Source organism: Neofelis nebulosa, chromosome 3 (genome assembly GCF_028018385.1).
Source record: "Neofelis nebulosa isolate mNeoNeb1 chromosome 3, mNeoNeb1.pri, whole genome shotgun sequence".
Taxonomy (NCBI): domain Eukaryota; kingdom Metazoa; phylum Chordata; class Mammalia; order Carnivora; family Felidae; genus Neofelis; species Neofelis nebulosa.
In genome coordinates, this window is record NC_080784.1 from 134,057,647 (window position 1) to 134,070,393 (window position 12,747).

Below are 12,747 nucleotides of genomic sequence, written 5' to 3' on the forward strand. Positions count from 1 at the left end.
AGTATTCCATTGTGTATATAAACCACAATTTCTTTATGCATTCATCAGTTGATGGGCATTTAGGCTTTTTCCACAATTTGGCTATCGTTGAGAGTGCTGCTATAAATATTGGGGTACAATGCCCCTATGCATCAGTACTCCTGTATCCCTTGGGTAAATTCCTAGCAGTGCTACTGCTGGGTCATAGGGTAGGTATATTTTTAACTTTTTGAGGAACCTCCCCACACTGTTTTCCAGAGCAGCTGCACCAGTTTGCATTCCCACCAACAGTGCAAGAGGGTTCCCGTTTCTCCACATCTTCGCCAGCATCTATAGTCTCCTGATTTGTTCATTTTGGCCACTCTGACTGGTGTGAGGTGATATCTGAGTGTGGTTTTGATTTGTATTTCCCTCATGAGGAGCGATGTTGAGCATCTTTTCATGTGCCTGTTGGCCATCTGGATGTCTTCTTTAGAGAAGTGTCTATTCATGTTTTCTGCCCATTTCTTCGCTGGATTATTTGCTTTTTGGGTGTGGAGTTTGGTGAGCTCTTTATAGATTTTGGATACTAGCCCTTTGTCCAATATGTCATTTGCAAATATCTTTTCCCATTCCGTTGGTTGCCTTTTAGTTTTGTTGGTTGTTTCCTTTGCTGTGCAGAAGATTTTATCTTCATGAGGTCCCAATAGTTCATTTTTGCTTTTCATTCCCTTGCCTTTGGAGATGTGTCAAGTAAGAAATTGCTACGGCCGAGGTCAGAGAGGTCTTTTCCTGCTTTCTCCTCTAGGGTTTTGATGGTTTCCTGTCTCACATTCAGGTCCTTTATCCATTTTGAGGTTTTTTTTGTGAATGGTGTAAGAAAGTGGTCTAGTTTCATTCTTCTGCATGTTGCTGTCCAGTTCTCCCAGCACCATTTGTTAAAGAGACTGTCTTTTTTCCATTGGATATTCTTTCCTGCTTTGTCAAAGATTAGTTGGCCATACATTTGTGAGTCTAGTTCTGGGGTTTCTATTCTATTCCATTGGTCTATGTGTCTGTTTTTGTGCCAGTACCATGCTGTCTTGATGATTACAGCTTTGTAGTAGAGGCTAAAGTCTGGGATTGTGATGCCTCCTGCTTTGGTCTTCTTCAAAATTACTTTGGCTATTCGGGGCCTTTTGTGGTTCCATATGAATTTTAGGATTGCTTGTTCTAGCTTCGAGAAGAATGCTGGTGCAATTTTGATTGGGATTGCATTGAATGTGTAGATAGCTTTGGGTAGTATTGACATTTTAACAATATTTATTCTTCCAATCCATGAGCATGGAATGTTTTCCCATTTCCTTATATCTTCTTCAATTTCCTTCATAAGCTTTCTATAGTTTTCAGCATACAGATCTTGTACGTCTTTGGTTAGATTTATTCCTAGGTATTTTATGCTTCTTGGTGCAATTGTGAATGGGATCAGTTCCTTTATTTGTCTTTCTGTTGCTTCATTGTTAGTGTATAAGAATGCAACTGATTTCTGTACATTGATTTTGTATCCTGCAACTTTGCTGAATTCATGTATCAGTTCTAGCAGACTTTTGGAGTCTATTGGATTTTCCATGTATAATATCATGTCATCTGCAAAAAGTGATAGCTTAACTTCATCTTTGCCAATTTTGATGCCTTTGATTTCCTTTTGTTGTCTGATTGCTGATGCTAGAACTTCCAACACTATGTTAAACAACAGCGGTGAGAGTGGACATCCCTGTTGTGTTCCTGATCTCAGGGAAAAAGGTCTCAGTTTTTCCCCATTGAGGATGATGTTAGCTGGGCTTTTCATAAATGGCTTTTATGATCTTTAAGTATGTTCCTTCTATCCCGACTTTCTCGAGGGTTTTTATTAAGAAAGGGTGCTGGATTTTGTCAAAGGCCTTTTCTGCATCGATTGACAGGATCATATGGTTCTTATCTTTTCTTTTATTAATGTGATGTATCACGTTGATTGATTTGCAAATGTTGAACCAGCCCTGCATCCCAGGAATGACTCCCACTTGATCGTGGGAATAATTCTTTTTATAAGCTGTTGAATTCGATTTGCTAGTATCTTATTGATAATTTTTGCATCCATATTCATCAGGGATATTAGTATTAGTTCTCTTTTTTTACTGGGTCTCTGTCTGGTTTAGGAATCAAAGTAATACTGGCTTCATAGAATGAGTCTGGAAGTTTTCCTTCCCTTTCTATTTTTTGGAATAGCTTGAGAAGGATAGGCATTATCTCTGCTTTAAACGTCTGGTAGAATTCCCCAGGGAAGCCATCTGGTCCTGGACTCTTATTTGTTGGGAGATTTTTGATAACTGATTCAATTTCTTCGCTGGTTATGGGTCTGTTCAAGCTTTCTATTTCCTCCTGTTTGAGTTTTGGAAGTGTGGGTGTTTAGGAATTTGTCCATTTCTTCTGGTTGTCCAGTTTGTTGGCATATAATTTTTCATAGTATTCCCTGATAATTGCTTGTATTTCTGAGGGATTGGTGGTAATAATTCCATTTTCATTCATGATTTAATCTATTTGAGTCATCTCCCTTTTCTTTTTGAGAAGCATGGCTAGAGGTTTATCAATTTTGTTTATTTTTTCAAAAAAACAACTCTTGGTTTCATTGATCAGCTCTACAGTTTTTTAGATTCTATATTGTTTATTTCTGCTCTGATCTTTATTATTTCTCTTCTTCTGCTGGGTTTGGGGGTGTCTTTGCTGTTCTGCTTCTATTTTCTTTAGGTGTGCTGTTAGATTTTGTATTTGGGATTTTTCTTGTTTCTTGAGATAGGCCTGGATTGCAATGTATTTTCCTCTCACGACTGGCTTCGCTGCATCCCAAAGCATTTGGATTGTTGTATTTTCATTTTCGTTTGTTTCCATATATTTTTTAATTTCTTCTCTAATTGCCTGGTTGACCCATTCATTCTTTAGTACGGTGTTCTTTAACCTCCATGCTTTTGGAGGTTTTCCAGACTTTTTCCTGTGGTTGATTTCAAGCTTCATAGCATTGTGGTCCGAAAGTATGCATGGTGTGATCTCAATTTTTGTATACTTATGAAGGGCTGTTTTGTGACCCAGTATGTGATCTATCTTGGAGAATGTTCCATGTGCACTCGAGAAGAAAGTATATTCTGTTGCTTTGGGATGCAGAGTTCTAAATATATCTGTCAAGTCCATCTGATCCAATGTATCATTCAGGGCCTTTGTTTTTTTATTGACCGTGTGTCTAGATGATCTATCCATTGTTGTAAGTGGGGTATTAAAGTCCCTGCAGTTACCACATTCTTGTCAATAAGGTTGCTTATGTTTGTAATTGTTTTATATGTTTGGGGGCTCCCGTATTCGACGCATAGACATTTATAATTGTTAGTTCTTCTTGATGGATAGTCCCTGCAATTATTATATAATGCCCTTCTTTATCTCTTGTTACAGCCTTTAATTTAAAGTCTAGTTTGTCTGATATAAGTATGGCTACTCCAGGTTTCTTTTGACTTCAAATAGCATGATAGATAGTTCTCTATCCCCTCACTTTCAATCTGAAGGTGTCCTCAGGTCTAAAATGAGTCTCTTGTAGACAGCAAGTAGACGGGTCTTGTTTTTTTTTTATCCATTCTGATACCCTATGTCGTTTGGTTGGCGCATTTAGTCCATTTACATTCAGTGTTATTATAGAAAGGTATGGGTTTAGAGTCATTGTGATGTCTGTAGGTTTCATGCTTGTAGCGATGTCTCTGGTACTTTGTCTCACAGGATCCCCCTTAGGATCTGTTGTAGGGCTGGTTTAGTGGTGACAAATTCCTTCAGTTTTTGTTTGTTTGGGAAGACCTTTATCTCTCCTTCAATTCTAAATGACAGATTTGCTGGATAGAGGATTCTCGGCTGCATATTTTTTCTGTTTTTCAATTTCTTCACATTGAAGATTTCCTGCCATTCCTTTCTGGCCTGCCAAGTTTCAGTAGAGAGATCCATCACTAGTCGTATCAGTCTCCCTTTATGTTACGGCACGTTTATCCCTAGCTGCTTTCAGAATTTTCTCTTTATCCTTGTATTTTGCCAGTTTCACTATGATATGTCATGCAGAAGATCGATTCATGTTACGTCTGAAGGGAGTTCTCTGTGCCTCTTGGATTTCAATGCCTTTTTCCTTCCCCAGATCAGGGAAGTTCTCAGCTATTATTTCTTCAAGTACACCTTCAGCACCTTTCCCTCTCTCTTCCTCCTCTGGAGTACCAATTATGTGTAGATTATTTCTCTTTAGTGCATCACTTAGTTCTCTAATTTTCCCCTCATACTCCTGGATTTTTTTATCTCTCTTCTTCTCAGCTTCCTCTTTTTCCATAATTTTATCTTCTAGTTCACCTATTCTCTCCTTTGCCTCTTCAATCCGAGTTGTGGTCATCTCCATTTTATTTTGCAGCTCATTAATAGCATTTTTTAGCTCCTCCTGGCTGTTCCTTAGTCCCTTGATCTCTGTAGCAATAGATTCTCTGCTGTCCTTTATACTGTTTTCAAGCCCAGCGATTAATTTTATGACTATTATTCTAAATTCACTTTCTGTTATATTGTTTAAATTGTTTTTGATCAGTTCATTTGCTGTCATTATTTCCTGGATGTTTTTTTGAGGGGAATTCTTCCGTTTCGTCATTTTGGATAGTCCCTGGAGTGGTGGGGAACTGCGGGGCACTTCCCCTGTGCTGTCTTGAGTAACTTGCATTGGTGGGCGGGGCCGCAGTCAGACCTGATGTCTGCCCCCAGCCCACCGCTGGGACCACAGACTGGTGTGTACCTTCTCTTCCCCTCTCCTAGGGGCGGGATTCACTGTGGGGTGGCATGGCCCATCTGGACTACTTGCACACTGCCAGGCTTGTGGTGCTGGGGATCTGGCGCATTAGCTGAGGTGGATTGGCAAGGTGCACAGGGGCGGGAGGGGCAGGCTCAGCTTGCTTTTCCCTCAGAGATCCACTTCAGGAGGGGCCCTGTGGCACCGGGAGGGAGTCAGACCCGCCGCTGGAGGGATGGATCCGATGGATCCACAGAAGCACAGTGTTGGGTGTTTGCGCGGTGCAAGCAAGTTCCCTGGCAGGAACCAGTTCCCTTTGGGATTTTGGCTGGGGGATGGCGAGGGAGATGGCGCTGACGAGCGCCTTTGTTCTTCACCAAGCTGTGCTCTGTCGTCCGGGGCTCAACAACTCTCCCTCCCATTGTCCTCCAGCCCTCCTCCTCTCTGAGCAGAGCTGTTAGCTTATAACCTTCCAGATGTCAAGTCCCGCTTGCTGTCAGAACACACTCTGTCCAGCCCCTCCGCTTTTGCCAGCCAGACTCGGGGCATCTGCTTGGCCGGCGGGCTGCCCCTCCGCCCCAGCTCCCTCCCACCAGTCTGGGTTGTGCACACCACCTCTCCGCCCTTCCTACCCTCTTCCATGGGCCTCTTGTCTACGCTTGGCTCTGGAGAATCCGTTCTGCTAGTCTTCTGGCTATTTTCTGGGTTATTTAGGCAGGTGTGGGTGGAATCTAAGTGATCAGCAGGACGTGGTGAGCCCAGCGTCCTCCTACACTGCTGTCTTCCCAGAAGCCCTCCCCTAATATTAACTTTTTAGTAACCTTAAAGATAGAATATTATTGATAAGTCTTTACTATGGTTTCTATCATTTGTGTTTTATTTTTTTATTTTTATTATTTTTTAAGGTTTATTTTTGAGAGAGAGAGAGAGCCCTATTGGTGCACGCACACCAGTGGGGGAGGGACAGAGAGAGAGAGAGGACAGAGAATCTGAAGCAGGCACCTTGCTGACAGCTGAGAGTCTGAGAGCCTGATGCAGGGCTGGAACTCACAAACTGTGAGATCATGACCTGAGCCACCCAGATGCCCCTATCATTTGTTTTATTATTTTTTTAAATGTTTATTTACTTTTAAGAGAGAGAGAAAGAGTGTGAGATGAGGAGGGGGAGATCGAGAGGGAGACACAATCCAAAGCAGGCTCCAGGCCCTGAGCTGTCAAGCACAGAGCTTGATGTGGGGGTTGAACACATGGACCGAGAGATCATGACCTGAGCCAGTCAGATGCTTAACTGATTGAGCCACCCAGGTGCTCCTTCATTTGTGTTTTATTTTTTTTTTTAATTTTTTTTTTTCAACGTTTTTTATTTATTTTTGGGACAGAGAGAGACAGAGCATGAACAGGGGAGGGGCAGAGAGAGAGGGAGACACAGAATCGGAAACAGGCTCCAGGCTCCGAGCCATCGGCCCAGAGCCCGACGCGGGGCTTGAACTCACGGACCGCGAGATCGTGACCTGGCTGAAGTCGGACGCTTAACCGACTGCGCCACCCAGGCGCCCCCATTTGTGTTTTAAATGTAAGCTTTGTAGGGCTCCTGGGTGGCTCAGTCGGTTGAGCCTCCAACTTCGGCTCAGGCCATGATCTCTTGGTCTGTGAGTGCAAGCCCCGCGTGGGGCTCTGTGCTGACAGCTCAGAGCCTGGAGCCCGCTTCAGATTCTGTGTCTCTCTCTCTCTCTGCCCCTCCCCTGCTCATGCTCTGTCTCTCTGTCTCAAAAATAAATAAAAACGTTAAAAAAAATTTTTTTTAAATAAATGTAAGTTTTGTTATTTATAAATTGGGTAGATAATATTCAGTGTCCTCATAATTAGGTTATGCAAAACTCTGAATGCATATGCAAATATGTATTATCTTCTATTTGTCTGAGAATACTTTAATTTTGCTTTATCAACTCAAGTAGGCAAGTACCACTGTTTTTATTTTAAACCCTCTTGCCAACCTCCAGCACCTAATAAGGTGGTCTATACACAGTAGACTTCCAATAAATTCTTATTAAGTAAATGAAATGTCTGGAATAAAGAAGAAAAAATAGAAAACTTAAACTATATTTAAAAGAAGTAAATTTTCAGAAACGAAAATGATCTAGAAAAATAGTAGTTACATATTTTGTGTTTTAAGTTTTGAAACATTGCTGAGGAGTCATTTCTAAATCATAAAATATAACACATTCTACTCACACTAAAAACAAGCAAACAAAAAACTAGCCTATTACCTTCCACAGTCTATCTGTGAAACTAGGCCTTCAATTCCTTCCATGAGTTGTGGACCTGTCTTCTCAGCAGTGGGGCTGTGTCCCAGCTGTCCACAGCTATTGTCTCCAAATGTGAACACTTTCCCATTCTGTTTAAAAAAGAAGGAATAGAAGGAGTCAAACTAATTTCATATTTAAAAAAGTAACTAAAAACTTAAAGATAAGTATCATCAGAGAATTATATGAGAGTACTATATGAAGGGTCTTATATTTATTATTTCTAAGAGTGTATGTAAGTTAACTCATTAAACATGAAAAACCGTTGGCTTTCATTGTAGAATCAATGGATGGCTCAAGAATAACACATTTAAATAGAGGGTTGCTTTATTTATTTGAACATTTCTCTGAAAATAATCTTTTCTCAAAAGATGATTTTTTTAAAGTGTATTTATTTTTTTTAGTAATCTCTACACCCAACTTTGGGCTCGAACTCACAACCCCACTATCAAGAGTTGTATGCTCTTCTGACTGAGCCAGCCAGGGGCCCCTCAAAAAATGATTTTTTTAAAAAGTTTTATTTATTTATTTTGAGAAAGAGGGAGAGAGAAAATGAGTGTGAGTCGGGGATGGGCAGAGAGACAGATGCAGAGAGAGAGAATCCCAAGCAGGCTCCGTGCTATCAGCGTGGAGCCTGACGCAGGTCTCTATCCCACAAACTAAGAGATGGGGACCTGAGCTGAAACCAAGAGTCTGGAGGCTAAACTGACTGAGCCACACAAGCGCAACCAAAGATGACTCTTGATTAAAACAACTCTAGCTTTCTCCTGTCCACGAAGAATAATATAATCCAAACACGCTTTTAAACAAATAATACCGGGGCACCTGTGTGGCTCAGTTGGTTAAGCGTCTGACTTCGGCTCAGGTCGTGATCCCATGGTTTGTGAGTTAGAGCCCCACATTGGGCTCTCTGCTGTCAGCACAGAGCCTGCTTCGGATCCTCTGTCCCCGTCTCTCTCTGCCCCTCCCTCACTCACGCTCTCCCTCTCTCTCAAAAATAAACATTAAAAAAGTTAAAACAGGGGCGCCTGGGTGGCTCAGTTGGTTGAGCGTCCGACTTCGGCTCAGGTCATGGTCTCGCGGTCTGTGGGCTCAAGCCCCACGTTGGGCTCTGTGTTGACAGCTCAGAGCCTGGAGCCTGTTTCAGATTCTGTGTCTCCCTCTTTCTCTGACCCTCCCCTGTTCATGCTCTCTCTCTCTCTGTCTCAAAAATAAATAAATGTTAAAAAAAATTTTTTTTAAGTTAAAACAAGTAATACAAATTATTTTAGGTATTTAGTTTTTAAATAATCATTTCAACCACACAAATAGTTTTCAAATCTATTCCTTATGGCTATGGAGAGAATCCATGCCATTGGAATATACTATTTGGCCAGTATAACAAGAGGAGGCAAACATTTACGAAGCAGGCTCATAATTTTGCCAAGCAAGAAATGGAACAAAGTAGGTTCTAGTCTATAATTTGGGTTATTGAAATCTGTAAAAATTACTTCATCTCTTCTATAATAATTTTCACCTGTAGAACTACATTATGAATGAATCATTGCTAAAAGGATTCTCTCCTATATTAATCTAACTCAGCGGGTATCTAAAAATATTTCCTAACGCTGAAGTGAGCTTTTGTTAGAGGATCTTGAAACTTTCATGGTTTATATTTGGTTAATTTCTCCTTTTTAGGTATTTGTACATTGAATGGATATAGTTGAGATACTGATACGCATATGGCTTTTAACAACAGCCAATACCTATACCTTGTGGTAACATTTCTCATTTGCCAAAAATAGCAAAACATTTTAGATTACCTGGGTAAGCACTGCAGTGTGCTCATGACCACAGCTGATATAAACCACACCGAGAGTTTTCAGCGCACTAACTGAACGAGGCTTGTAGCTTTGCACTGTTGAAAGAAAGTTCAATGTCTAGAGTATAAGAAACAGCCTCAGAATCCATGAGTTTTTACATCTTTTAATAGTTTTATCATCTTGTAATTAGTTAACATAATTTTTAAAATGAACACTCAGAAGCATTATAAAATAGAGGGAAAGCCCTGCTTTGGAAAAGAAAGAAAAGCAGTCCTTTAGCATTTATTTCTGGAAGATCTGATCTTCTATAACACCTAACACTATTCTCCTACAAAGCTAAGTTTTAAGACCTTTATTCCCAGTAATATTGCCATTACATTATATTCATTTCTGTCACATGGTAGGTGTTCTGCAAATATGCAATAATAATTGAGAAAATAAGACTTATTTCATGTTGGCAGAGTTAAATGAAACAAGATGTAAGTACTGGTACTTAACAGGCACCAAATATGTTAGCTGAATGTAAAGAACTGAACAGAGGAGGAAAGGGCTCATGGGGAAGACTTCACAGTGAGTTTAAGGGTTGCCAGGAACTGGTTTTTCTCCAGCTAGCATCTTTTAATCCAGTGGTTCTCAAACTTGACTGCACATTGGAATAACCTGTGGAATCTTTAACAATGACCGGTGCCTGGTTTCCATCCCCAGACATTCTGATTTACTTGGTATAGGGTCTAACTTGGGCACTTGCAACTTGTTTGGAGGGGGTGGGCACTGGGATTTTTCAATGCTCTTGCAGTAGAAAAAATAAGGGGCTTCGGAAGATGTCTGTGTCCTTTCCCCAGAGGCTGTGAATATGTTAGGTTACACTGCAAAGAGGAGTTAAGGAAGCAGATGGAATTAAAGTTGCTAAACTGTTGACCTTAAAATAGGGAGGTTAGCCTGGATTATCTGTGTGGGCCCAATGTAATTACAAATTGCTCCTTTGACTGAGGAAGAGGGAGGTAGGAGAATCACTGTCAGAGTGACTTGAGGAAGACTTAACCAGCCATTGCTGGCTTTGAAGAAGGGGGCTATGAGTCAAGGAATGTAAATGGACTCTAGAGGGGGAAAAAGGCAAGAAAATAATGCAAGGTCCATCCCCACCCCACACCTGGTTGTCCCAAAGCTGCTGACACTTTTTTTTAGCCCACTGAGACCTGCATAAGACTTCTGACTACCAGAACTATAAGATAAGAAATCTATGTTGTTTCAAGCCACAAGTTTCTGGTAATATATTATAGTGGCAATCAAAAATTAAGATGGCACCCCAGGTGATTCTAATATATTCCAGAGCCTGGGAATCACTGCTCTAATCATTGAGAGTACCCTTTGCAGAGCTGGTCTTCCAACTGGAAAGAAAGAATGATTTACTGCAAGAACAAGATTATCTTGTTACCTGGAACATTACTCCCGAAGAAGGCCAGCTGCCCTGCATTGTTGCTTCCCCAGCCAAATGAAGTCCCAGAGAGAGACAGGGCAAAGCTGTGGGCCCCGCCTGCAGCCACCTGAGCCAGGGGGATGCCATCCAGGGACCTCACCCTCTGTGGGCTGGCTTGGGAGGGGAGCTCTTTCCCCAGGCCCAGCTGCCCATGGCTGTTACTTCCCCATGAAAACACTTGGCCATCTACAAAAATAAAGAAGAGAAATTCAAAATTGTAAAAATATTGGAATACCAAATTCGAGTAGAAACTACCACCCTAATTCTAAAGATCTTTAGTACTTAAAATAGGGACAAAAGAGGTTAGAGTATTCTGACTAAAGGCAAGGAAGATGGTCAAGAACACCTTCAAAAGTCCCTTCCAACAACATCCACTCCTCTTCTCCCTCCCAGTCAAGGGCAACTGTGTTCTTTCAGTTGCTCAGACTAGAAATCTTAGGAGTCATGCTCATCTCCTTTCTTTCTTTTACACCCTTCTACCTAGCAAATCCTAAAGTCTCTATCTTTAAAATGTATCTGGAATCTGACCACTTCTCACCTCCCCACTGTTACCACCTTAGCCACCAAGCCACCATCACTTTTCTCCTGGAAGATTACAACAGCACCTCACTGGGCTCCCAGAGTCCATGTTTGTCTTTTCTCCAAAGGGTAGCCAGAGTGGTCTTTTAAAAAAATAAGTCAGACTGAACCCTTTAGGGATTTTCTGTCTCACTCAATAAAAGGCCAATTCTCACCACAGCTCACAAGCACCAGGTCACCAGGATTCCCCATGACACATCTCAGACTTCATTTCCCCTTTGCTCATACCTTTCCAGAGCCCCTGCTGTTCCCTGTTGAGTATTCCACAACCTCATGGCCTTTACATCTGGATCATTCCTTTGGATCATGACCTTAGCATCTTGTCTCCCTCCTCCCCTTCTTTTGGTGTCCGCTCACCTTGTAAGAAATAGCTTCCGTGGCATCCTTTATAAAAGAGAAAGACCCCTTTCCTCCACTTGAGTACTTGCTCCCATTCCCTTACCTGGCCTCATTTTTTCCCCCACACCCTTATCTCTGTTATATGACATAAATATTGGTCTATGTGTTTAAGGCTCACTTCCCCTACATACCCCCATAATATAAACTCCATGAAAGCACAGTCTTAGGTTTGTTCACTGCTATATCCTCTTTGCTGGAAACATTATAGGCACTTAACAAACATTTGTGGAATGACTGGATGGGAGAAAACAACCAACAACATTTTATGTTGAATTTGACCAGAGGTGGATAATTTACATGAGGTCAAAAGTCAAGATCTTCTAATGTTTCATTGTCTACCCAGGAAACTGCCAACGTGTCTCAGATGTTTATGTTATTACATCTAATTTTTTTCTTTTTTAAACTCTTCTAAAGCTAGTTCTACCACTGAAAAGTATTTCTGAGGGCACAATGCAGAATGTCAAACCCACATTAAGGTCTATGAGAACTCACAGTTCACCATAGCAAATGTACTGGGTACCCGGGCTTCACACAACCTTCACAATGTAAAGACAAATCAATACCCTGAGGAAATAATTCAAACTATTTCAATAATTAAGAAGAAGAAAAGTACGGAAGGAAAAGAGACTAATATTTATTGTACCCCTACTATCTGCTTTGGACTGTGCAGGATATATTGTATGTCTTGTTTCACTGAATCTTCTGAACAGCCTGTAAGGTAGACATCAGTACTCCTACAGATGAGAAAATCGAGAGTCAAGTTAAATAACTTGCCCTAGATCAAATAGCTGGAAATGGCAGGAAGGAATTATACAATAGCCACAGGATTATAGTACGGTCTCATGGCCTGTGTGGTCCAGTGGTTAAGCACTTAGGATTGGGATGTAAACAAGTATTGGTTCAAATCTCACTATCTGTTAGTGTGTGACCTTAGGCAAATTGCTGAAAGTCTGAGTCCAAATTTCTTCATTTCTAAAATGAGAATACAAATAATGCCCAGGTTCAGTGTTTGTTAAGTGACTGAATGAGATTATACATGTAAAGCATTTCACAAAATAGCTGGTGCGACAGAAGGCAACCAGGAAATAAACGTTGGCTGTTCATAGCCCTTGTGGCACAGCTGCAATTATGCATAAGATATCACCTGAAGGACATACAAATGTTAAATGTCTCTTGAAGGCAATCAGAATATGCCACCCCAAAATATGTCATTTTGGCATAAGGGTTATCTTGAGCTGAAGGCAATTGAGAATCAATCTATGCAGGAAAAGTTCTCTGCCCCTCCTCTTATCCACCCAAAAGCAATGTATATATTTCCCTTTGTGAAGGTGTCCTTTCCTGCACCAGGGATGGGCAGTGACTCATCACCAGAGATGGAAAGTCTGCATCAACATGAGTCTTCACAAATAACCCTTAATAAAATAA

General features: G+C 41.1%; 1 protein-coding gene across 2 annotated transcripts in view; it reads right to left on the reverse strand.

The window, feature by feature from the left end:
* The window catches only part of HERC6 (HECT and RLD domain containing E3 ubiquitin protein ligase family member 6), a 63,062-nt gene that overhangs the window by 43,819 nt on the left and 6,496 nt on the right, over positions 1-12,747 (reverse strand). For both annotated transcript variants that reach the window (XM_058721935.1, XM_058721936.1), the window contains exons 4-6: positions 10,303-10,530; positions 8,868-8,962; positions 7,030-7,157 (exon numbers count right to left, since the gene is read on the reverse strand). In XM_058721935.1, coding sequence (XP_058577918.1) covers positions 7,030-7,157; positions 8,868-8,962; positions 10,303-10,530 — 451 coding nt within the window. The remainder of the gene's footprint in view (positions 1-7,029; positions 7,158-8,867; positions 8,963-10,302; positions 10,531-12,747) is intronic.